Here is a 24093-nt window from a genome sequence, read left to right as displayed (position 1 = left end):
AAGTGTCTCAACCGCGCCATAAAGGCTGTTTACTAGGATACAGTCAAGATTTGTAGGTCTTAATTTCTTACATTTTAGATGCCCAGGCCTCCGGTATGCTCCAGCATGTACACCAGAATCAAAAAATTTAAAGATCTACATAAATGCCTATTTTGGCCATATTACATGGCCAGTAAAGCATAATCAATCGTAAGGTTGCCAAAATTCAAGATTTGACCTTGACCTACAATAATGAATCAATGATAAATTGTTCCAGCGATACAATGTGTTCCCACAATCCAAAAATCCTATTTGAAAGGTATGTAGAACCTATATCATCAGATTATATTACTTCAATGCCATTTCTAACTTCCACCAGAATCTGAAGCCGTTCCCATGTTTACAATACAATTCATTATCAATAACAAAACCTCATATTATGAAGCATATACCTCAGAAATTCTATAAATAACTTTTTTATGGTTATTTTGGTCAATATTAGAGTTTACTCATGATAAGGCTTAATTGTTTTAAACTTTATTATAAAATGCCTGTAACCACTCATAAAATTATCGATATTTTCATACAATTTTATATTTAAAACTTCCCAAAAAATTATGAAAAATTCGAAGGGCATCAAGCCTTTGTTTTGATAATCAACAAAATATCAAAAAAACAGCAAATTTTCCCACATCGTGTAAACATAAAGTCGAAAAAACAAACAAATAATTTTCTCCCACTAAAGAATTTCCAACTAGTTATCAAAACTATGCTCATAACTGCCTATTAAACATTTTAATTTGCGATTCAATTTTACGCCTCAAACAACGAAAGTATCACGTTATTGGCATTGTAAATGAATTATAAAAGTGATTATAAAGTTTAATGGCAATGAAAGCACGAGTGTGAAGAGATAGAAATGAGTTAGGCATTGTAATTGTGCCAGTAATGCGCTCATGTTTGATGTCCCCTTCATCATTAATATTCTTTTAAGTATTACAGTTGTGGGCAACCTGTGTGCTGCGTCACAAATTGGTGACAAGTAGTTTGCCAACCACACTGGTGTACCACAACACTAGTGTGATGCGGCCCATAAGTTGCCCATCACAGTGCCGGAACACATAGGTTGTTCATCACACTAGTGTGTCACGACACATAAGATGCCAACCACACTAGTGTGCCACAACACATAAGTTGTCAACCACACTAGTGTGTTGCGTCACATAAGTTGTCCACCACACTAGTGTGTTGCGTCACATAAGTAGCCCATCACACTAGTGTGTCATGGCCCATAGATTGTCTACCACACTAGTGTAACGCGACACATAAGTCACTCATCACACTTTTGCACCGCATCACATAAGTTGCCCACCACTGACCTACAATATTTAGTACAGTTCCATTTCCGCACGACTTTTATGAACAGTAATGTTATAAATATACACGAAATAAAAGTTTTTCAACTCGTGAGGTTCTGTTGTGCATATAATATAAAAAGCAGTCATCCGAAGTATCTCATAGAAAAAATATTCCTCTTTTTTCGCGATAATTCTGATGTCATTCTCATATTTTTGTCATCAAGTAATGATTTTTTGAGTTAAAATATATTAATTAAAATACAATTTAATTCAATAACGACGAGGATGTGTGACTGTATTTGTGAAATTACTTCTGATTTTATTTCATACTCAATTGCTTTACACAGAAATAATTTGTTCAGTCCCAGTTCTTTTTGTCGATTCTCAATGCTTCGTTTTGTCGCATCAGCTGATGATGTCGATGACATAATCAAGATTGATGACACATTCAGAGGTTAAAAAGAGATTAGAAACTGGTTTTTGAGTTTGTATTGCTCATAAATTTTTTGTAAACAAACAACCTCTTGACCATGAAATTGTTGCATTCAGGTTTTTGCTGTTTCAGTGATAAGTTATCAGTTGAATGGTTATCGATGTTTGGCATTTTAAATGATTAATTTTGATAAATACTTTTTGAGGTGGGAAAAAATTTCAGGTTTGAGTGATTTTGCAGATTTTTGGGATTTTTGACAAAAGAATTCAAATTTTAAAAGTCTGTTATATTTTTGACGGAATAATTCAAATTTATAAAGTTCGTTAGAATTTTATTGAAAGATTCAAAAGTCAAAAATCGTTAAATTTTTGACGAATGATTTAAAATGTCAAAAATCGTAAAATCTATAATTAATCGTACAAATTTCAAAAATCTTCAAAAATTCAACGAAACTTCAAATTTTAGAAAATCTTTAGATCTGCAACTGAACATTAACTGAACGAAAGATTAAAATTCCAAAAAATCGTTAAACTTTCAACTAAAACTATGAATTCTTCAACTTCTTTCAAATTTATTTAAATTAATAATTAACTCAATTTCACATCATTAACCATCAAAGAAGCGCTTCCATCGTTCAAACTCACTGACTCACATTCTCAAAATTAATATTATTGTTGACAAAGTAATTCAAATAATCAGCAAGAATATGCATATGATATACTTTCCGGCTTCTTATTATTCTCCGAAACTCTTAAGAAATTCATGAATAATGAAATAATTTTTATGAATTCGAGTACTATTTACTGCTCGTTAAAGAACATATTCTAAATTGATGATGATTGAAATGATTCTTAATGCATGCATTTTATGCGCAACAAAACACCAGAAAAGAATGAAGAAGAAAAACATACACAAAAAAAAAAAAAAAATACTAAATTGAAGTCGAGTAACGGTAAATTAATCCAATTGAAAATTTCGCTCATCAAACCGAAGCTATCACTCGCACGCATATACAATAGAATTTTAAAGTATCAACTATTTTTTTTATGTATTTTATTCTTCAATTTCATTCATCGTCAGCCATCGTTGAATATTTGACAATTTACATTTTACGCTGTGTCGTTGAATAAATTCATAAAAATGCTAAAGCATAAAGAAGGTCAAATGATATCAGTAGTGCTTCCCATGACAGTGGAATAGACATGCGGTGAAGGTTTTTTTTGGCTGTTTTTAAGCTTAATCAGAAGCCACACAAAAGGTCATTTGAATTTAGGTGATTACTGCCCTTAGGTGGAATTTTTTAGTCAATTTTATGGATTTTGGATTGAATTTTGTGGCTGCTGAAGGGTAGATTGAATTGAAAATTCAGTTTGCAGGTCGTGTTCCCTAGCAGTGCTCTCAAGAGCTGAGTAAGCTGTGAGAAGCGCTCACGAGCATGCTCATCTAGTATATTCAAGGTCAGCAACCTCTCTAGTGCCTATTAGGGATATTTGCCATGAGAATCTTGCATATTGAACCTGCTTTTTCCCTCTCAAATCTGTGTCAAAAAAGAAATTTCCATAAAATTTGCCTATGGGGACAACAACAGAACGAAATAACACTCATTTTATTGCGATAATAAAAAAGTAAGGATGAAATGGATCTTATAAGCGCATTTAAATATCATTGTGAGAATCAGCAATAACAACATTGTAAACTGAGATGGAAGAAAAAAAAATTTAATTTACTGAATAGCTGAATGAAATTACGATAAAAACAGTAAGGAGATATATTTTCACATGTTTTATTTATAAATTTTAATGTGAAGAGTTCCATATAGGTATGGTGGGGATATTGACTTTTTAGGGGACGTGAACAAATGCTCCACAATCCTATAAGTTGCAAATGACCCTCCTAACCTTCTCTACGTCTCCATAAGAGCGATACACAGCAACTGAATGGCTCCCTAGCATAAATAGCCCAATCTACACAAATCCAACCGTCGAACATAAAAAATGAGATATGTTCTGATCAACCATGTATCCAGGGACATACAGCAAGGTCCATAAATTCAGTCCTCCCAACTAGATACTGCCCTGATTCTTATCAATTTCAATTTCACTTAGGAGAAGAAAAGAAAAAATTTATGCGCGTGAGGAAATAAATTGTGTCAATGCTCATAATACACCAACAATGGAGAAAACGTTAACAGAATGTTAAAGTGTGTTTTTCAGTTTTGACCTCATCGCAGCGAGTAACAAAACAACAATAATGTATGGAACTTTGGTTAAATTCGAGAACGTGTTCACGAGGAATTGAAATAAATTAATTTCCTTCTTGTCTTTTTTATTTCATCGTCTTTTGTTCTGTTTTTGTATGTTAATATAATTGGAGTTTCGTTGAGTAATGGGGGATATGAGAGGGTATATTGGAGAAAGTTTGGTGGATTATGGATTGATTTTGGGAGGTGAATGAACCTTGTTTTGGGTGATATTTGAGAATTTTGATCAATTTTGAGAGTTTTTGAGGGTTAAGCCTTGATAGGCAGTGGAATTGACAGTAGACGAACTCTGTGTTGCATCCATAGCTCATGTCTGTGTCTCAATGGCTGTCAAGAAACTAGAAATTCATGTCATCCAAACTTACGAAATTTGAAGAACTTTTGATCAAAAATTGGAAATTCTTCATAAAACTGCCAAATTTTGACATCAATTTGACTATTTTCAAACACAATCTACATCTTCCCCCATCACTCACATCTCAAATGTCCAAAAGAACCTCAATCTCCAAACAAAATACTTCCACATTCCCCCTCAATCCATAAACCACAAAACTCAAACAACCCAAAGAAAAAACTTCAAATTCTCAAAAGATCAAAAGTTCAAAAATTTAATTTTTTTTTGAATTAATTAAGTCGCAGCTGACCCCAAAAGACCAACTTAATGAATATTTAAAGAAATAAAATCCATGTCATCTTCATTTTCATTTTTCAACAATGTAATTAAACAGAGAAAAACACACAGAAAATTGTACTGTAATTATTAGCAGATTCTCTGTCAGCTGACACACAAAAGAAGAAGTCAGTTTTCAGTTCCTATTCGTCAACATGTTGAGAGATTGACATCGTTTTAGATTTACAAATATAGATATATAGCTTGTGCCATGTGTTGATGCGACTTTTTGTAGTTTATTCATGCTCTAATGAAATTTGCTGTTCATTTTTTTTTTTTATTATTCTCTTTTTACCCTTCATAACTTCATCATTCAGCAGAAGCAATGAAGGTTCAACTTTTTATTTTTTTTTAGGAAACATCTCACTTTGTGTTCTTTCTTTGTTCGTGCTGTATGGAACAAAGGGGGGCGATGAGCAGTGAACTCAATCGAGCGATACTTTAATCATTTTTTTTTGTACTTATGCTTTCCGTTTTTGGGTGCTGGTAGGGAATTTTTCGTCAGAATTGTTGGTATTTTGGAGGTAAACTTGAAGTTTTTGAGAAATTTTGAGGATTTTTGACTTTAAAGCTAGCGTAAACAACTCAAAAGTCTAGCAAAGGTTCAATGACTTGCCTAGAAACTAAAAATTCTTCAATTTTTTGCTACTACACAGCTTGGGTCATGAGGTTCATGGCATTTTCTAATATTAGATGCACTAGTCTATCATGCCACACAAGTTGCTCATCACTGACATAATGGATCTCAATATCTCAGCACAAAATCCCATCAAATCCATCATAAGGAACTCCTTCATCACGGATCATCATTGGAATTTTCTTTTGTAAACAATAAAATTTTATGTTTTCTTCTTAACCCTCACAAAAAAAAGGGAAGGAAGAAGCAAGCGGATGAAGAAGAAATTATTTCTTTCGACTCTCTCTGTGTTGTCGTTCTTATTTTTAGAAACAGAATTCATGAATCAACCATGATACAATTCACTCATCTCTCACCCACAAATACGAATGAATAAATTTTCCTAGACTGGAAAAATGTTGTAAATCGTTGTGTTAATCCTTAAGCATTAGAATTGTAATAAAAAGTGGAAATAAATTTTTACTTTTGGAAGCTTAAGCTTCTTCCTGACCTTTTCAGAATTCCACTTTTGAGTTTGCTCTTTTAGAAATTCTACAATTGAAAAATTTATTTTTGTGTTTTCTTGAAAAGTTTATTGAATTAGACTCTTATTATTGAAACTAGCTGCGAGCTGTGTTTTGACTAAACAAGACAGAGAAACAACTTATGTCAAGTACTTATTTTAAGTACTGGGAATTGAGAATGATGTGAATGATGATGAAATGTTTTAGAGATTTTAGATATATTTAGAAAAATAGAATTTTAATTTTTTGCATCAAAAGAGGCAGATCTTTGCATCAAAAGAAGCAAACAATTTGCATCAAAAGAAGCAAACAATTTGAATCAAAAGAAGCAAACATTTGTATCAAAAGAAGCAAACCTTTTTCTTCAAAAGAAGCAAACCTCTTGCATCAAAAGAAGCAAAACAATTCCATTAAAGCAAGCAAATATTTTTATCCCAAAAGGTATCTCCACAACCAACATCAAAAAGCCAAAGCACTTCATCACATCAATGACGTCAAAGTATCCTCTGTGCAGTACAATTTCCTTCACAAGTGACGCAAAAACATCAACAATATGAAATATAAATAAAGCTCCCACCAGAAAGTAAAAAAAGGCACACGAACGTACTGAAAATGTACATAATAATTGCGTATGATAGCATAAAGAGTCAGAAAGCTGATTTGTCATGTCTCGTTTCCCTAAGAAGGCAGCAAAATTTATGGATGAGAGAAGAAAAGACTTCAAGTACCGTACTTAAAGATTATTTCCGCAAAATTTAACCAAGATCATAATCTTTTACATACATTATCTTTATTATAGTATTAATTACCATATATAGAGAATATTACGTGACAACCCAGCCTCATGTATCGTACCCATGACAGTAAATTTTAACATTTTATTACTCCTCTAATTCAGCCTTTTGTTTTTTTTTTTTTTCGGTGGAAGTAAAGATGGTGAAACTTTTTTTTAACACATTTTTACCCTCCTCAAAATGAAATTTTTACTCGTCCACAGATATATTTAGTCTTTAATGAGTTTTGTGCTGCGAGGGAAATGAAAAGAAGGAGATTAAAGAGGAAACTAATTAAAGTATATCTTTTCGGTGACTAGACGAGTCCTTGAAGACTAGATTCCATCTTGGGTACGATGCTGATGATTAAAGATAAGGAAAGAGTTGACATAATTAGATTGGATAGGATAAAAATACCCAAAAATTATGACAAATTTATTTCAATTCAATGTGAGCATCTGAAGCCAAACAAATGAGGATCCAGAAATAGAATTACGGTCAAATTACACCAAAATTGTAACTGGATGAGCCCATTAGCTATATTCAAATTATTTGACCTTTTATCATCTGTACATTGACCGTGTTTTCATTTTTTTGGAACGGTTTTAATGTCATTACGTTTATGGGTTAGTCATTACACCGTGTTCACTGTCAGGTTGTTTAATTTTAGTTTAAATGGATTTGCGTGGATGTGGGGTCGTTAATGAATTAGGTAGCCAAATTGGGTGTTCTATTACTTTTTGTAATGAAATTTAAATGGGATTGATGAAGAATTTTAATTTGGATTGAGATGATAATTTGATGATGATACTGATGAAGAGTGTTTAAAGAGATAAAACTGCTTAATACCTTATTATCTTTATAGTTTCTTAGTCTAACTTCCAAGTGGCACGATACACTCGCCAAGATACTGCTTAATATTGTGTTGATGACGAAGAATCATAGCAAAACCATAATTGATATTTTTGAAGCATTTTAAAGGCGGAAAATGACTTTTGTCCTAGCGTGCAGCTAAGAACTCTAAAGGAGCTGATGTTATAGTCAATACTGGCCCCGATGAGCTGTATTTGAGCACCGATTCACATATTTTAAGTAGCTTAGCTACCACAAAACCTTAAAATAGTATAAAATGGACTCATATAGTTTGTAACCGTTTGTAACAAGAAGGAATACTGAATATTAAGTGCTTAAGGTAACCACAGCTCGTATTATAACATTACACAACATCCAAACAAATAGACTCAATCTAAGTGTAGTAAAAATTTTGCGGAAATATCAATTTAATTGAATCTAGCAATAAAACCAATAAAATTTCTAAATTACACTCCAAAAATTAAGAAAGTCTCTAAAATCTCACAAAGAATTAGAAACTATAAAATATTTGATTTAATAGATTTGATCAATTAACTAATTATTTGACTACTTCAATTACCAATATTGATTTCTTTAATTTCACCTTTCACAATTCCATAAAAATCAAATCAAATCTCAAACCAAATTCACCGTCTTTAAATGTCTAATTTCTCCATTCAGTCAGGTTAAATCCATAAAATAAAATATTGATAAGCATTTTAAAATTTCATAATATTTTTTTTCAATAATAGAATGAAAGCATAAAAAGATTAGATAACAGCGACTCAATGTGCTTTTCATACATTTTCGGCTCAATAAGCACAAGAAATTGAAGTCAAATGTCGACCCAGGAAATAATAATATTAAAAGATATTATTTGTTCATGTCTATAAAGATCAAGGGAATCTGGGGGACATATAGAATGTCTAATACAGTTGTGGGCAACCTGTGTGCTGCGAGACATTAGTGTGGTATGAACCGTAATCCATACATTGTGTATAGACTCGTTTACAGCTTAAAATTCAGGTTTGGCCCAAAAAACCAAAGGTTCCCCACCTCTGGTCTACCATAAATAACACAAATTCAGGAATGAATCATGCCTGATTGATTTTCGATATGATATAAATTTATAATTACTCCCAGCTCAATGAACTAGTTCAATAAGGCAGATTTTTATTTTAGTTTAGTCTCTCTATGTATTTTTGGCTCTACATTTATGCAGTCTCATTGACAAACATAGCAAAAAAACGTTTATTGACCTTCTATGGTTGGGCATGCATAGTCAGTTGTTGTTGTTGCTAATGTTGATCGATCAGATGAAATTGAAATTCCGATTATGGATATTTTGTGAATTCTTATCGCATTTTTTAAATAAAAATATTTATTTTGTAGTAAGAACAACATTTATTCACCTGAGTACCGTAAAAAGTTTATGACATGCTTTATATATTTTTTTTTATCAAAATTCTTCTTTTTATGTCCAAATTGACATGAAACTCGACATATCGAGGTATCAATCTTGTTCGGAGGGGGAATTTAAAACTTTATCAACATTAGATAAACCTTAAGTTTTGTGTATTAGACGCATCTGGATAACAATAAATTATTCCTTGTTGAATCTTAAAGGCGCCTCCAGTTTTAAACAATAATAAAATGAGAATCAAAGCATAATCTGGTAATATTCGAGTTAGAATATCCAATAAGAATCAGATTTATTCAGTGTGTTTATGTAAAATTATTCATGGAAGCAATAACAGTCGATTGATATTCAATGGTATATCCTTCTCATAAAACCTGCCTGTTAAGCCTTTGAGCAATCAGATTCTTATTTGAAAATTCTAGAATTTTTTGGAAATTTTGAAGTTGGGAAAGTTTCTTAATTCAAATTTAATGGGGTTCGGACAAAAAGGTTTGCAGTTTTCGGGTGTGGCTAATAGTTTGCTCAAGGCTGAAGGTCTGAAAATTGGACACAACCTAATTTTTAATCAAAAATATCAAATTCTCGAATAACACAAGTCAGCTGTTCAATTAAAATTCTGGCAACAGGCTGACTGGGCTCTAGTATACGTCCGGCACCAAGTCATAGTCACGTCAGCCATTATTGCCGGATTTTTGATCGATTGTGCTACTTGATTGATTCTTAATTTTAAATTACTCGAGTTTCAAGTCATTAGCTTTTTATTTGTAGTATTTTGAAGCTTAGATACCCTAGAGCTGCACATCAAGATCCACATTCAAAACACAGCAATTAAGTAGGCCAAAAATCCCCAATTTTTGCAACAATTAACTCACGTTATAACCTCAAAATCCATTAAATTTTCACTCAACTCGTATCAATCTTTCCACTCTAAAAATCCCCAATTAATCCGGCCATCACAAAAACCCACAATCTCAATCATCCAGACAATCTGAATATAATGTCTAACTTCCTCTATATATAGCACACGAAAATGAAATTCACAACGAACAATTTTTTGCACTCAATTTGACATGCATTTGTCGCTAAAAATAATATATGAAATTGTAACTTAAAAACATCTCAAATTTCACACACTCAGTCAGTGTAGATTTTCTGTAGATACATAAATGACAATTTAATTGCAATATTGGATGACTTCAGACTCGACAATTTCCGTCTGTTTCTATTTCGAATCAAATGATTCTCATTCAATATTAAATAAATAATAGGAAAAAAAGTCTTAAGTAAATAGCAAGAAAAACTGGGATAACAGCTGTGGATATGTATATAGGATGTGAATCTTTTATTTTATGAGAAATTCTCAATTACAATGAGTACCGATTGATTGAGCTACAAGTCTACATATATACGCAATAGTTCAGTTATTTTTAGAATACTGATGAAATCATGATCCACTAGATGATGAATGAAGTGCCTACATCTAGTCTCTCTCTAGTCTTTTTTTATGTCAGGAAACATCAAAATTGTATTTACATTTGAAGAAATAAAATACACACATAGAAAAATTATTAAAAGATACATCACAGGTGGGAACATCCTAAATACATCAACAGGATATAATAAAAATTCGGAAATGAATATTATGTCGTTACGCACACACACACACACATATTCACAAAAGGAATTTTAAAGTTTCCCTTTATCTTATTTACCTCCTTGTCATGTATTCATATCCACATGAGACACATATATCACAAAAATAGAGGAACGGAGAAAAACTTCTTATTTTTATTGGCTCAATACACAGTACATGTATACTTAGACATATACAACATAAGATAGGACATAAATAAATTCTTATAACGTATGGGGACGTGTGTGCATTTACCATGGAAATAAGGAAAAAAAAGGGCATATATAGGAATTTCTTTTTTGTCATCTGCCGCATGTAGTGTTACGCTTGCTTTACTGCATTCATAAGGATGAGGATGAGTAAAGGAATTTACTTTTCTACACGCTTTTGTTTGACTTTGTCATGTCTTTGTGGTGGTTTGTTATTGTTATGAATGAGAATCTTTAAAGTAATTTTTTATGCACTTGGAATTTGTGAATTGAGTTGAAATTTTCGCACACTTGTTTGCTCCGGATTTTTGTTTGAGAATTTAATGGTTTATATTTCGTTTGATGTGTTTTTGTAGGTTAAATCAATTCACAAAGTAGCGATATGGAGAATTCATGAGAAAATGACTTTTAATCCAATGTCAATGATGTCATTTTTTCTCAATTTTCATAATTTTTGTAAATTTTAATTGAATCTAGATAAGTCTAGATTATCTTCTAGTTCCAACTAACTTCCACACAAAAAAATTCACTTCCTTATCACATCACAATTATCTTAAAAACCTTTCGCTTGAAAGTTTCTAAACATTTTCATCCTTTCACTTTTATCAGTAATGCGAATATCTCCCAAAGAAAATGAGCATTATCATGTATGTAGGGAACTAAATATTATCAAAAAGGATAAAGTCTGCATCATCTGAACTTTTACTTTCAACGTTAAATCGATTACCCCTTTTTAAGTATTCAAGACATTTCATGGCTCAACATGAGAATAATAATATAAAATAAAAAATATTCAGACACTCACCAGTATAATGTGATGATTCTCTTTATCCAATAAGAATTCCATACTTTTGTGTGGTCTACCACGTTCACTATTATTGCCACAATTATTAATATTTGTATCAACATTTTGCATCACTTGTACACCACCCATACCCACAATACGATTCATTAATCCACTACGATTTCCATTATTATTTTGCCCAATTCCCAATTCCATAAGACTTTGTGTCTTGCCATTTATTATTGTCTCATCCGTATCTAAATTTGTTTCAATTAAACCGATTTTATGTCCACTATCCATTGTTCTGGCACGATCCGTATAATACTGCTGCTTCAGTCCATTGCCAATCATGTTCTGTTGATAAAATTCACCATCCTCGTATTCTCGTGGTGTAGAAGATGCTCTCGGTGCCTGCGCATTAGGTCGTTTTGTTGTCGTACCGACAATACGGGGTGGTTGCTTCGGCAATGGTGGTTTACCCATTACCTGATTTATTCTCGGTGGTGATTCACGCTGTTGCTTGTTCATCGGACGCGATTGACGATCAACTGATATGACAGCAGCATCTGGCGATGTTATTACCACCTCAACATTATTATTATTGTTGTTGTTGTTGTTATTATTTTGCAACTTTTGATGTAAATCTGATGCTAATTTATCATTCTGTGAATTGAAAAGTCTCACATTATCATTTGAATTTGTTAGCGGAATATAAACAAAATCGCCATTGACATTTGTACATACTTTATTATCAACACTTTGTTGAGGCTGTTGGGGTGGTGGTAGGAAATGCTGTTTATTAGCATCACTATTATTATTTGTTTCGACTGGATAATGTACGACACCGTCACTAACAATTTTCTTATTCTTTTTACCGCGAAATGAGAAACGAAAACCGGACGAAATACGCGAGAAAATTGATTTTTTGGATTTTGAACTTTTATTTGTTTTCTCATTGACAATTTTTTGCGGAACTGTCGTGAGAGATTGTCCAGTATTTTTTGTATCCATTTCAACAACACCAGCTGATTGACATTCAGCCGTAATTAATTTTTCACTTGGTGTTTGCGTCTCAACGAGCATTTTATGACTGATGAGCGATTTATTTAATTCAACATTTGTTGAATGTTCCATTGTTTCATTGTCTACATGTGTTGATGCTTTATTTTCAATGATCGATTGTTTTTCATCATTGTTTTCATGATTGTGTTGATGTTGTACGTTGTTTACATGTATTGGTGTTGTATCAACATGATCATCATGTGTTTTTACAGAAACATTTTGTGGTATTAATGTTGTTGACGTGCCGACCGCACGAAAATCATCAAAATCTTCCTCATCATCATCATCGTCATCATCATCAGTATGATTTTCTTCATTATTATAGTAGTTAACGAGTGAATCATTACGATTTCCCCTAAAATTATCGCCAGCTGATGGATCCATATCGACATCATCAGAAAATTCTTCTTCATCATCGTCATGGCTAATTTGCCAACTTATTTCACTAACAATTGGACAGAAACTCACTGATAATCCACTACGTGAGCCGCCCGTAGAATGTGATGCTAAAATTCCTGTTGAACTAGCACGTGAATGTGATGATGGAATTTCCTTCATTGATGTACATCGATTCTCATCATTTGTACCAAATAATGGATCAAGATGATCGACACTTAATGCTGTATTGTCTATTGAACTATAATGCTGTACGTGACGCATTTCAAAATCAAAATAATTCAAATTGGGCGTACTTGATACAAAGTTTCGCTTATGTACGGGTGATTGCAGGTCATCAGATTTTGATGTATCATTTATATCCGGCAGGTAGATATTTTGACGTGAACTATAAACATTAATTGGTTCATCAACATTAAAATTACATTTTTCAAGACTTTGTGTATATGTTGTTTTAAGATTTGTTGGATCTTGATCGAATGTTGACTTTTTCGTTGTCGCTGAATGATTTGGACTTGTCTTAATTTGTGTACGCGCTCGTGGCGGTGGTTTTGGTGCTTCTAATCTCATCTCATCACCATTTTTAATGCTATTAATTTTACTTATATCATCTCTAACATCAGTCTGTGGTTCATAGGAAGCCTCACGATCATTTAATATTGATAAATTCTTATTAAAATGTGCTGATATCTCTTCAAGTAATGACGTAAGCTCCTTACTACGATATGTTGCTATAAAATCGTCTTCTTCCTCATCATCACTGTTATACATTGGCGGTGGTGGCATTTTACTCATTGTTGATGTTTTTGTGCGACTTATTGGCATCAATTTGTGAGAATCATAACAAAAATCAACTGATTGATCGTCAGAATAATTTAACAAGGTCAAATTAGCACAACTTGCTGATATATCGACCTTTTGTCGACTCGTAACCGAACTCGGACCGTAATTTAAATCAAATAGATTAACGTTTTTACTCGCGACTGTATCACATGTGATGTCTGGCCAGGAATTTTCACGATCTATTGATATTAAATTTAAATTTTCAGGCACACTCGAAACGGAACAAAAATCACGAAATTGATCACTCGATTGACGATAATTTCTTTTGAGTTTTAAACGCGCACCCTTTCTGGAATTGTCACCGTTCTCATAGAGCTCCGGTGAGCTGATGGAAATGAATTTCTCGCGCTGAATTTCAAACGAATGCCGTGAATTTTCCGTCTTATTTTTAACCATCGTGTTGTGTTCGTTTAATCGTTGCTCTTTCGGTCCGTCTATTTTTAATTCACGACGTTGTGATGATGTCGTTGTTGTAGTTGTAACTGCAGAAATGAGCGACTTAGAATCTTCAATATTCATCTCAATTTTGCGGGATTTAAATTTACGATTTAGACTCTCCATACTATGATAGCATATGTCATCATCATCATCATCCTCGGAGTGACTTCGAATTCGTGAATTTAATGACAAATTACGCATTTGATTAAGACTGCTTAATAAGCTTTTCTCCTCAATAACACTACCGTCCTCGTCCTCTAAATCGTTACTATTTGGTAATGAAGAATCAAGTGAGAACGCACCGTTGGGCAATGATCGAATATCACGAATATCGCAATATCCCGAATCTTCACTTAAACTATCAACAGAATTCTTTGCACGAAAATTAGGCGATGATCGCTTCTTATTCTCACTTAATTTACTTATTGGTGTATTGGACTTACTATCAGACGATGCTGATGATGATGATGACGATGATAGTGATGAATCATTTGGTTTTATCTCAACTTGATGTAATTCACAATCGTCACTTGAGAAACTTCCACTTGTACTACCACTGGAATATGGCTCAGAATCGGAATTTGTAAATTGTATACCACTCGATACAACAGTCGCAGCTGTTATTGGTGGGGGATTTGTTATTTTAATTGTAGGCAAATTAATGGCTATGGGTGCTGACTTTTCGATAATCTCTTGATTGTTAAGTACTGTACCGTTATTACAATTTGTATTGGCACCTTCATATGAGTATATTGACGGTGATGATCCCGATATTTGTGTATCGTTCTGTAGTTGTCGCTCTAATGATTCAAATTGTATTAGAGACGATGAGCGACTAAGTGATGTATAGGATAGACGATCAGAGTCTGAGAAGAGTTCAACGCCCAATTCATCGAATCGGTACCTGTGGAAATGGAAGAGAAATTAAAAAATTTATTTACGTGATCTAACATGATTAATGAAAGACAGAGATGGATAATAGAATGAGGAAGAAGTATTGTGTAGTTATTGAAAGCAGGTGGAATTAACTGGATTGTTTTGAAGTAGATTGACGGAATTTTTGATCAATTGACTCTTAAATGACGTGAATTTTTGGAATTTATGACTGATTCTTGAAATTTCATGACTTTATGGCTTAATCATCAAAAATCAATCCAAAATGACCCCAAAAATTGACAAATCTACTAAAATTCCATTCAATTTAACCCCACAAAACCTCAAATTACTCCCAACTCCAAGCAAATCGCGCTACCAATGACTCTTATAAATCCACACAAGCTTCAGTTAGCACGAAAAAATGAATTAATTAATTATGGTGATTTTAATTTCTACAATCTCGTTTAATGTCTTTCATTCACATTACTCTGTATGTTTTCAACAAAAAAGAGAGAGAGAGAGAGAATAACAGCAAAGCGCGGGCACTGCTATAATGTATACGCCAAATACCCAAAGTGAGTGAGTGAGATGAAGCAACAGAAATTAACTAAAAGAGTGAGTGAGAAGTTCATATACGGCAAAATGCAAAGTGAAGTGTATTTGGAGCACAACGCACACATCGTTTTTTAGCGTGATTATTGTAAACAAAAATTGTATGAGATTAATATTGTTGCATATTTTGTTGAGGTAAGTATGTCAGGCTGTCATACTGTCAATTTATACGTGATGAATGATTTTTCGGAGATTGTGAAAGGGCTCAATGATGTGAAATAAGAAGAGAATAAGCTGTTTAGTCTCCTGTGGATGGGATTTTATGGATGATGAAGCTGAGTTTTATTGATTTTAAGCTATTGGGAACTGAATTGGCTGGTTGGGAAGTAGTTTTATGGATTTTTAGCTATAATTTGACTTAGAATTCTCGGATTTGAGACTTGGTTGGACAATCCATCCATATTTGAGTCATACCCATTGAAATTAAAGTTAGCAATCTATCATTGAAGTCTAAATGCAGGATATCCTTCAAATTAGAAGCTTGGATCACTCTACAAGATCCTATAAGCTTGCAATATACCCTAATGTTGCTATGGACCCTCCTAAGCTAGACCAAAGATAACAATTGTACCATGAATGCAATAAATTCACTAAAAACAAACCCAAAGGACCCTTAACTTCTCTAAATACCTTACAATCCCCAATTTCCTACCCCACACAAATTTCCATAATTAATATTCCTTCTTGTTCAATCGCACCATTTCAGCACTCAAAACTCGTGTGCCAGATGGTTAACAAATCATGTAAGCATGCCACTTTGAATATTATTCACATAAAAATGCGTTAATTGCAGCCATAAATTTGTACATTTAATCATTTAAACTTGAATATTTTACATCTTGCTGTGTGAATTTTAAAACAAAAAACTGAACGTAAACCTGTGGAGGCTGAGAATCAATTAAAAGTAAATTTCGCTTTAGAAACTTAAAAGTATTAAGCTCTTTTCAGTTTTTCATTCAAATTGATTAACTTGCAAAAATCATTTTTATAGACGAATTTGGTGCTGTTCAGTTTGACTGTTTTTAGAAATTTCTAATTAATGATTTGATATTTTAATGTAATCTCCGGACAATGAGAAAGTCTTTTTGGTATTATCGGCATAGCTAAGCGGTCAAATAATCTAAATATAGTGATCATTTGTCTGCTTTGGAGGTATTTGCGTGACTATTGTTTTTTGTTTTTGTTACTTGAGGGCATTGAATTTCATTTGATATTGTTTGGATATAAATCTGATGTACATATAAGGATTGATGCAGATCAATCATCGCATTTGACAGAGTTTGGCAATTGTTTTTGGAGGTTTCGTTGTCGGAATTTTTATCGGAACTGATAGAATTGTTTGAAGAAATTTTACAATGTTGTTGACTTAGAAATGGGATTGTTCATAAATGATGGATTGCATTCATTTGAAGAGAGAAACTAAGATTTTTGACTCGAAAAATAAATTGTGGAATTATGTCAAATGAGAGGAATATGAATGTCCTTTTTCCTGGATATGCCATTGCTGGCGACTGAAAATATTTGTTCAAGCACTTTCCCGAGTGGGCAACTTGACAATGTATCTAGTTACTAGCTAGAAGTACGGTCGACCAATGCCATTTTTTCCGGAACGTTCTGTAAAATTTGTCACTAATTGACATTGGGTCTAGTTGAGGTGGCTCGGTGGCGGAATGGTTTAGTACTTCGGTACATAATTATTGCAACACCGATCTAGCGATCATGGGTTCGAGACTCGGCATGGGAAATTTTTCACATGTCCTTTTTCGAATCATATGTAGTGGAAACGCGACTCACAGCCTCCCTTTGAAGGCTACAGACAGTAATGTCATCAAAGAAGTGGTTCGGATTCCACTATAAACTGTAGGTCTAGGTTTTGAGCGAGAGATCTGGCGAATCCTCCCTCGTTAAACTCCCAATAGCCATGAAACGCATATAAACGCGCAGCTATGGACCTTAAGGTCTGCAAAGCTAATGTTTATTTTTTTATTTTTTATTCTAGTTGATAATTAGCCATTATGGCATGTTGTCCACTCGGGTTATATTGTGTCACAGAAAAACTATAAATTTTTGGTAGAAAGTGAGCAAGAATTCTTCAAAAACTTGCGATTACCGTGTAGTTAATCATAAAATCCGATCTAATTCCCTCACTAATTCTTGCAAAATCCATCCCGGCATGGTTCATTTAGTCCCTCTTCTGATATCAATCTCCAAACTTGCACAGTACTTGTTCATGAATGTGAATCATTTTGGCGCTAAAAACTCTATAATTTCATAACGATCACTAACGTACGTTCCCAATCAAAAGTTACAGTTCCAAACAAAAACCAACACTGAATAAAAATTACGAATTTTCATTTAAAAACCACACAAAAAAGCCGAACTTTTTCCGACGGAGCACAATTCAACATTGTATACAGCTTAGGCGCCAGATTAACCTATATATCGTTCCCTTAATTACTGATTATTATCATCTCAAACCTTTAAATTTACTCTGAATCAATTTTAATTACTAACTTTTCACTTTATTGTCACAAAAAACCACACTAAAAAACCTTTAAAAATGCCACAAGCTTCAAGCATTTTATGACTCGTTATCACAATTTTTAGATAAATTTTTTTGATAAATATTTATTTTAACCATTTAAAGGCACAGTTTCGACAATTTTTTTATTTGTCATATGTCAATTAATAATCCAGAACTTTAAGTCATCACAAGACTCAGTAAAAAGTAAATTAATTAATTTATCCAGCAAGTTCCGATGACCCCAATTGCACTCTTTTTGTATGTTAATTTAACAATTTTTTTGTTCTTTTGATCTTCATTTAAAGCACTTTAACTCGTGTTCATTTCATGTACTTGATGTTAATTAACATTGTATCCATGACAGTTCCATTCATAAACTTCACTTTATTTTATTTTTAATCCAATTTTCCATAGAAAAATTTTAAAAATTTATTTTTACTCATTCCGGTGACATCCGAAACTATTCAATAAATAATAACAACTGTTTAATTTTTTACACATTTTTCATCTCTTCCACTTACGACTATCATCTTACATGAGTGTGTGTATTAATAAACAAAAACAAAAAACAGACAACAGTAACAAAAAAAAAGTGACATTTTTATTCGTCCGAATCGTGCTACTTGGGTGCTTAGTATGTGAGTATGCATAGAATATTTTTATAAATGTAGACGAAGTTAGGTTTGGAATTAATGAAATTAAAGGATAAAGAAGAAGAGATTCGCAATTAATTTTATTGGGGTTTTATAGAGCAAGGTATGGACATTGGAAGGGAATTGACTGATCAAAATGCCATTTTTGGAAAAACTTTGGAATTTTTAGGGGATATTCAAATATTTTGGGACATTCAGAAACGATTTCTATCCAAAAAAGAGACAGTTTTTGGGTTCCTTGCCTAATTATCATGAAATTTGCTCACAATTCTCAAATAAATAGCCGAAAAGTCTTGTTTGTTCCAAACTGCAGACAAAAAATGTAAGTCAACAGCATTGGATGAACTGTAAGCTACAGCCTAAAAAGAGCCGAGACCTTCTGAAAAGTGGTCTCAAGCTTTTGAATCCAAATGGCAGGCTTTTTATCTTCCCTGACTCTAGGATGGAGACATTTGAAGTAGGCTGATGCGCCTGAAACAGACAGTGACGTCTGAAGCAAGCTGAGATATTTAAAGGATTCTGAGATGTCTTAAACAGGCTCTGTCTTGAAGATTCATAGTCATAGTAACTTTCCAATTCCAAAAATACCAAAAATCACTACAAAAATCCAATCTATTCCCCCAAAAAATTCCCAAAACCAACTTCATCTAAACCTCAATATTCCAAACCATGACAATACAAACATATATGCACACGTATGCACATATTTGAACAGTCTCGAGTACAACAGTAGCCTGCTTTATACAAACTGCCACTCAGACTATTCAGAACAAAAAATCCACAGCGATGCGACACTCTTAAGTACTCCCTGCTATTCAACAATAATTAATGAGATTCCTTCTTTTTTTTTGAAAATATTTAAAAATAGCAATTTTGATGCACAACAAATAAGAAGAATCAAAATGCATCTCAACGACCCGGGAATTGTCATTAATCATGAGAATAGGGAAGAAAAGTTTGCTGCACTTCCGTTTTAATTGGAGATAATTAAAATCACTGCATGAACCTTTTTTGAGGAATGAAAAGTGAGGAAAATGTGAAGTAACAACAAACATAAACACTTACTTAGTTCTATGCACTAAGATAGAGCTAAAATACTTCACAGCATGAATAAATTTTTTTATGGATTTTTTTTCTAATTTTTCCTGTTTAAGTGCGATGTGTGGAAATCTAAAATTAACTGGAGAAATGGGGTTAATAGAGGAATGAAGTTTATGAATAGATTTTTCCTATTTGTTTTCAATTTTTTTAATGACATTTCCTCTGTAATATAAAGTCAGAAAAAGATTAGTGGGATGATTAACTGTCGATGGATTTGATTACATTTAAGATTAATTGAGTGGCTTGATTAAAGATTTTTTATGAGTTAATCATTGATTTCCGGGGGGTGTGGATGATTAATATTGTGAATGTTTTTGGGTTTGATATTTAGATACAGTACTGTAATTAGTATTGGAAACTGGTTGATGGCTGTCATCGATAGAGACAGGTTCATGTGTCATATAAGTAAGGCCATGAAATAAAATTGATCTGTAGCAGACTTCGAAGTTGATTCGAATTTTATATGGATACGAATCGACTCTTCAGTACAAAATCCGAGTCGAATTTGAGCTCTGAACTGTAAATCACGGGAATTTTATAAGCAATCAGATGAATGAAGGCAAATGATTCTCATATTAAAAGCAAAATAATGAATTTCTTTAGTAGTCTAACTGAATCGACTCAGCTGACACTGTTCGAGTCAACCCTTAAGTCCTGCGCTATAATATACTTTCAGACACAATCTAGATACTATCAGAAGCTTTAAGTCTTTGATATCTAGGATTTAGAGGAAGAAAAGCAAGCTGAATGTTGTCTGATACTCAAATAACATGATTATGCCTAGAAGTATACCAAAATGGCATCAATCACACAAGTTCTAAGCTTTAATGAAGCTTCAATTGCTCTCAATTACAGAATGACTTTAACTGCCATCTGACCGACTCAACATCATAATCTCCATCCCGTGCCGCTCGGGAATATTGCAAAAATTTCTCTTTCTAATGTTCCTTGCCAAATCCACCTAATTAACCGCCCATAAAACTCTTTTACCATGACAAAATGCCGACTTAGACACACCTGATTCCCAAAATTATGGCATAAAAAATTAAATACACGATATAATTTATCCATAACTTCCTCTCACTCGCTCATTCTCTATTAACTAACATTAATTGCCAAAAACTGTCATAATATATGTCTGCATCCCATCAAAATCTTGTTCAAGCACAAAAAGCAAACTTTTTTTGTTTGCGAAAAAAAATCTAAAAAAAATTTCATAAAAGAAAAGTCGGTAATGCCTTATGTAAAGGTGTCTTGTAATGTATTTTAAGTAAGCGAAATAGAAAGAAATATGAAGACATGATTTTTTCGACATGAATTCGCACATTATTTGTTATTTGAAAGTGCTTTTTTAGTGTGCGATTATGAGAAACATAAGGCAGAGTGTGATGGTCATTGTTCGTCTACAGTATGTGGTTATTTAGAGTATTCAGTTGGATATGAGATTTAAAAAAATGGGAATTTTTGCAGGGTTTGGATGAGGTGAGATGAAGTTGTAGGCAGAGATGTGGATCAAAGTTTCTGTTTAGGTTTCAGAAAAATTGTAGGAAATTTGGAAAAATTTGAAGAATTTCTAAGAACTGCCACAAGATTGTCATCATTTGAAGGATTAGGGCAGTGATGGACAACCTTTGAGCTGCGGTACACTAGTGTGACACCGAATTATCTTGAAAATACCATGAATTTTATGCTGAGTTCGAAGCTTCACCAAGAAATGCAGTGAAAAATTAAAAGTTGCCCACCACTGGCTTAGAGAGTAGTTTGCTATTTTGTACCAAAACTACAAGCCTCAGCCTCCTTTTTAGGCAGACTTAGGACATGCCCAGAAGTCATTTCTCGACACCCTAATAAAAATTAAATCAAATCACATAAAATTGAGCATTATTACCATTTTAAACACCTTTTTACTACCAATTTTCCATAAATTTAAATCCACAACCAGCCTCATCAACAGCAAAAATCCAATTAAACTCAATCTCCACAAACCCATTCAGTCCATAAAACATAAATCCACAATCATTATCCAATCAAAATTCAACCAACCGAAATTTTTATAGCTACCCACCCAAGCCTTGCTTCTCATAAACATAATCCATAAAGTATGCACTTAAAATCTAAAATATGGATTATTTATATCTCTTTTCAGCTGTATTTTTATCATCAAGCCTTGTAATTAATCGCTTTGCCAATATTTCTTCTTATACTTTACTCACTTGAACTGATTGAAATTTTGTATATTCATTTTTAAAGTAAATTTTTTTTTTCAATTGCACTTAAATCGGAATTACTTTACTTTAACAAAAAAAGTGTATACAAAACTAAGAGAAAATGAGGCATTGCTTTGTTTATTTTACACAAAGGAATTTGCTGTTTAAATGTTTTGAGTTAATTTTAGATGAAGATATTATACATCGGAGTATATTGTACAAAATATTTAGGTTTGCATTGAAGGATGAATTATAACTTATAATGTCTATTCAAGTTTCAATTAACAGACAAGGTCAGCAGTGTTGACAATTTCTTGTAAGGCTTAAAGGGAATTGTTGGTAAATAATGTGGAACGAAATGTTGGATTTTATAGGCTTATTGTTGCTATTCATTTGGTATTGGTACTTAGTACAAGCCTAGAGTAAAAGCCAAGAGTAAAAGCCAAGAGTAAAAGATCAGAGAACAATAGAGCCTCTTTCAGACACCACTAAGAGAAGCCACAGATCATAGTTGATTTGTACGGACAGTAAAGTAAGGAAGTATAAAGATTTAGAGCTCGAAGTTGGCCTAGCGAGTAGAATACTCGGTCAATCGATCCAAAATTCAACACCAGACTAATGTGACTTGAGTATTTTGTCGGATTTCCGGTACCAAACCAAAGTCACGCTGACCTGATCAGATCTGATCTGATTTAATATCATATTCGGCTTAAATACCCGAGGTGCACCGAGAACAGGTCTGGAGGGCTCTAATTTGGAATCGGATCAGGTTTAAATCAAGCACAATGCACGAGTCACCCAAAGAACTCTTGGAAGGAAGCTGTCGATAGAGATAGGATTGCACTTGGTATCGGAAATTGGCAAGTGGAAGCCAGCGATAGAGCCACCTTCAGGCAATTAACCGATTTGTGCTATTCGAATTGACCAGAAAACTACACACTACACTACATAACCTTACGATCCCCATAACATTGCCCAAGATCATTTCACATAAAATTAGTGACAAATTGAAAGATTTACAGTATCCATTAGAAATTTCAATGTCAAAAAGTTACTAAATGGAATTACAGAGGTGACAAAAGTCAGCCATAAAAATCCTTAAGACATGAATTTTGGCTGAATACCTAAAGTCCCTTTGATGTCTCTAAACTGTTTCGAACAGCTGCTTAAGTGCAAAATATTGTTTTTTTTTTTCCCCATTGGCACTAAATAGTTGGATCATTTGCAAATTACAAGAAAGTCACGAAAACTTAATTTTCTTTTTTTTTTGAGAAAAAATTGTCTGTCGGCACACGTGCAGTAACAAAGCTTCAAGCCAAACAACAAGTCAACAAAACACGATAAATTACAAAACACAGAGCTTAAGATTGCAAATTGCAGGCATTCTGTTGACATTCAATCAATAAAACATTTATTGATAATGGATATTTCCAGTTCCAGTAACTTTAAATCACAATAAAAACACAAAAAATTAATAAAATTCGCCACAAAAAACATGTATTAAATATTGAACTATTTCAGTACTTTCCAGTTCAAATTCAATTTTTTTTTTTGCACCCACGCACCTTTCAGCTATACATCAGCAGTAAATCTTTTTTGTTCGTAATTTTTTAATAGTTAAATAAAAAATAAAGTTTTTTTTTTGATCTCTAAACAACAAATTTTTATCGATTTTTTTTTCTTCGTTGTACTCGCGTTACGTACAAGTGTGACTGCAAACTGTCTAATAAAAAAAAATATATTTTTTTTACGCCAAGAGAGAGAGAAATGCCTACGACGAAAGCATGATCAACTTGCGTCATAACGGTAAGAAAAAAAAAAAGTAAAAGAAATGAAAATTACAAATTCGACTCGCCATATGTAAGATAGA

At 33.0% G+C, this 24093-nt stretch overlaps 1 protein-coding gene across 5 annotated transcripts in view; it reads right to left on the bottom strand.

The window, feature by feature from the left end:
• Window positions 1-24093, bottom strand: part of LOC139098326 (serine-rich adhesin for platelets) — a 117362-nt gene that overhangs the window by 52141 nt on the left and 41128 nt on the right. For 4 of the 5 annotated variants that reach the window (XM_070650474.1, XM_070650476.1, XM_070650478.1 and 1 more), the window contains one exon: window positions 11533-15154. In XM_070650474.1, coding sequence (XP_070506575.1) covers window positions 11533-15154 — 3622 coding nt within the window. The remainder of the gene's footprint in view (window positions 1-11532; window positions 15155-24093) is intronic. The other variant, XM_070650477.1, reaches the window with a different exon arrangement.

Source organism: Chironomus tepperi, unplaced genomic scaffold (assembly GCF_022539635.2).
Source record: "Chironomus tepperi strain 1889 unplaced genomic scaffold, CSIRO-AGI_Ctep_v1 contig_445, whole genome shotgun sequence".
Lineage (NCBI taxonomy): Eukaryota > Metazoa > Arthropoda > Insecta > Diptera > Chironomidae > Chironomus > Chironomus tepperi.
This window is presented reverse-complemented; position numbering and strand designations above follow the sequence as displayed.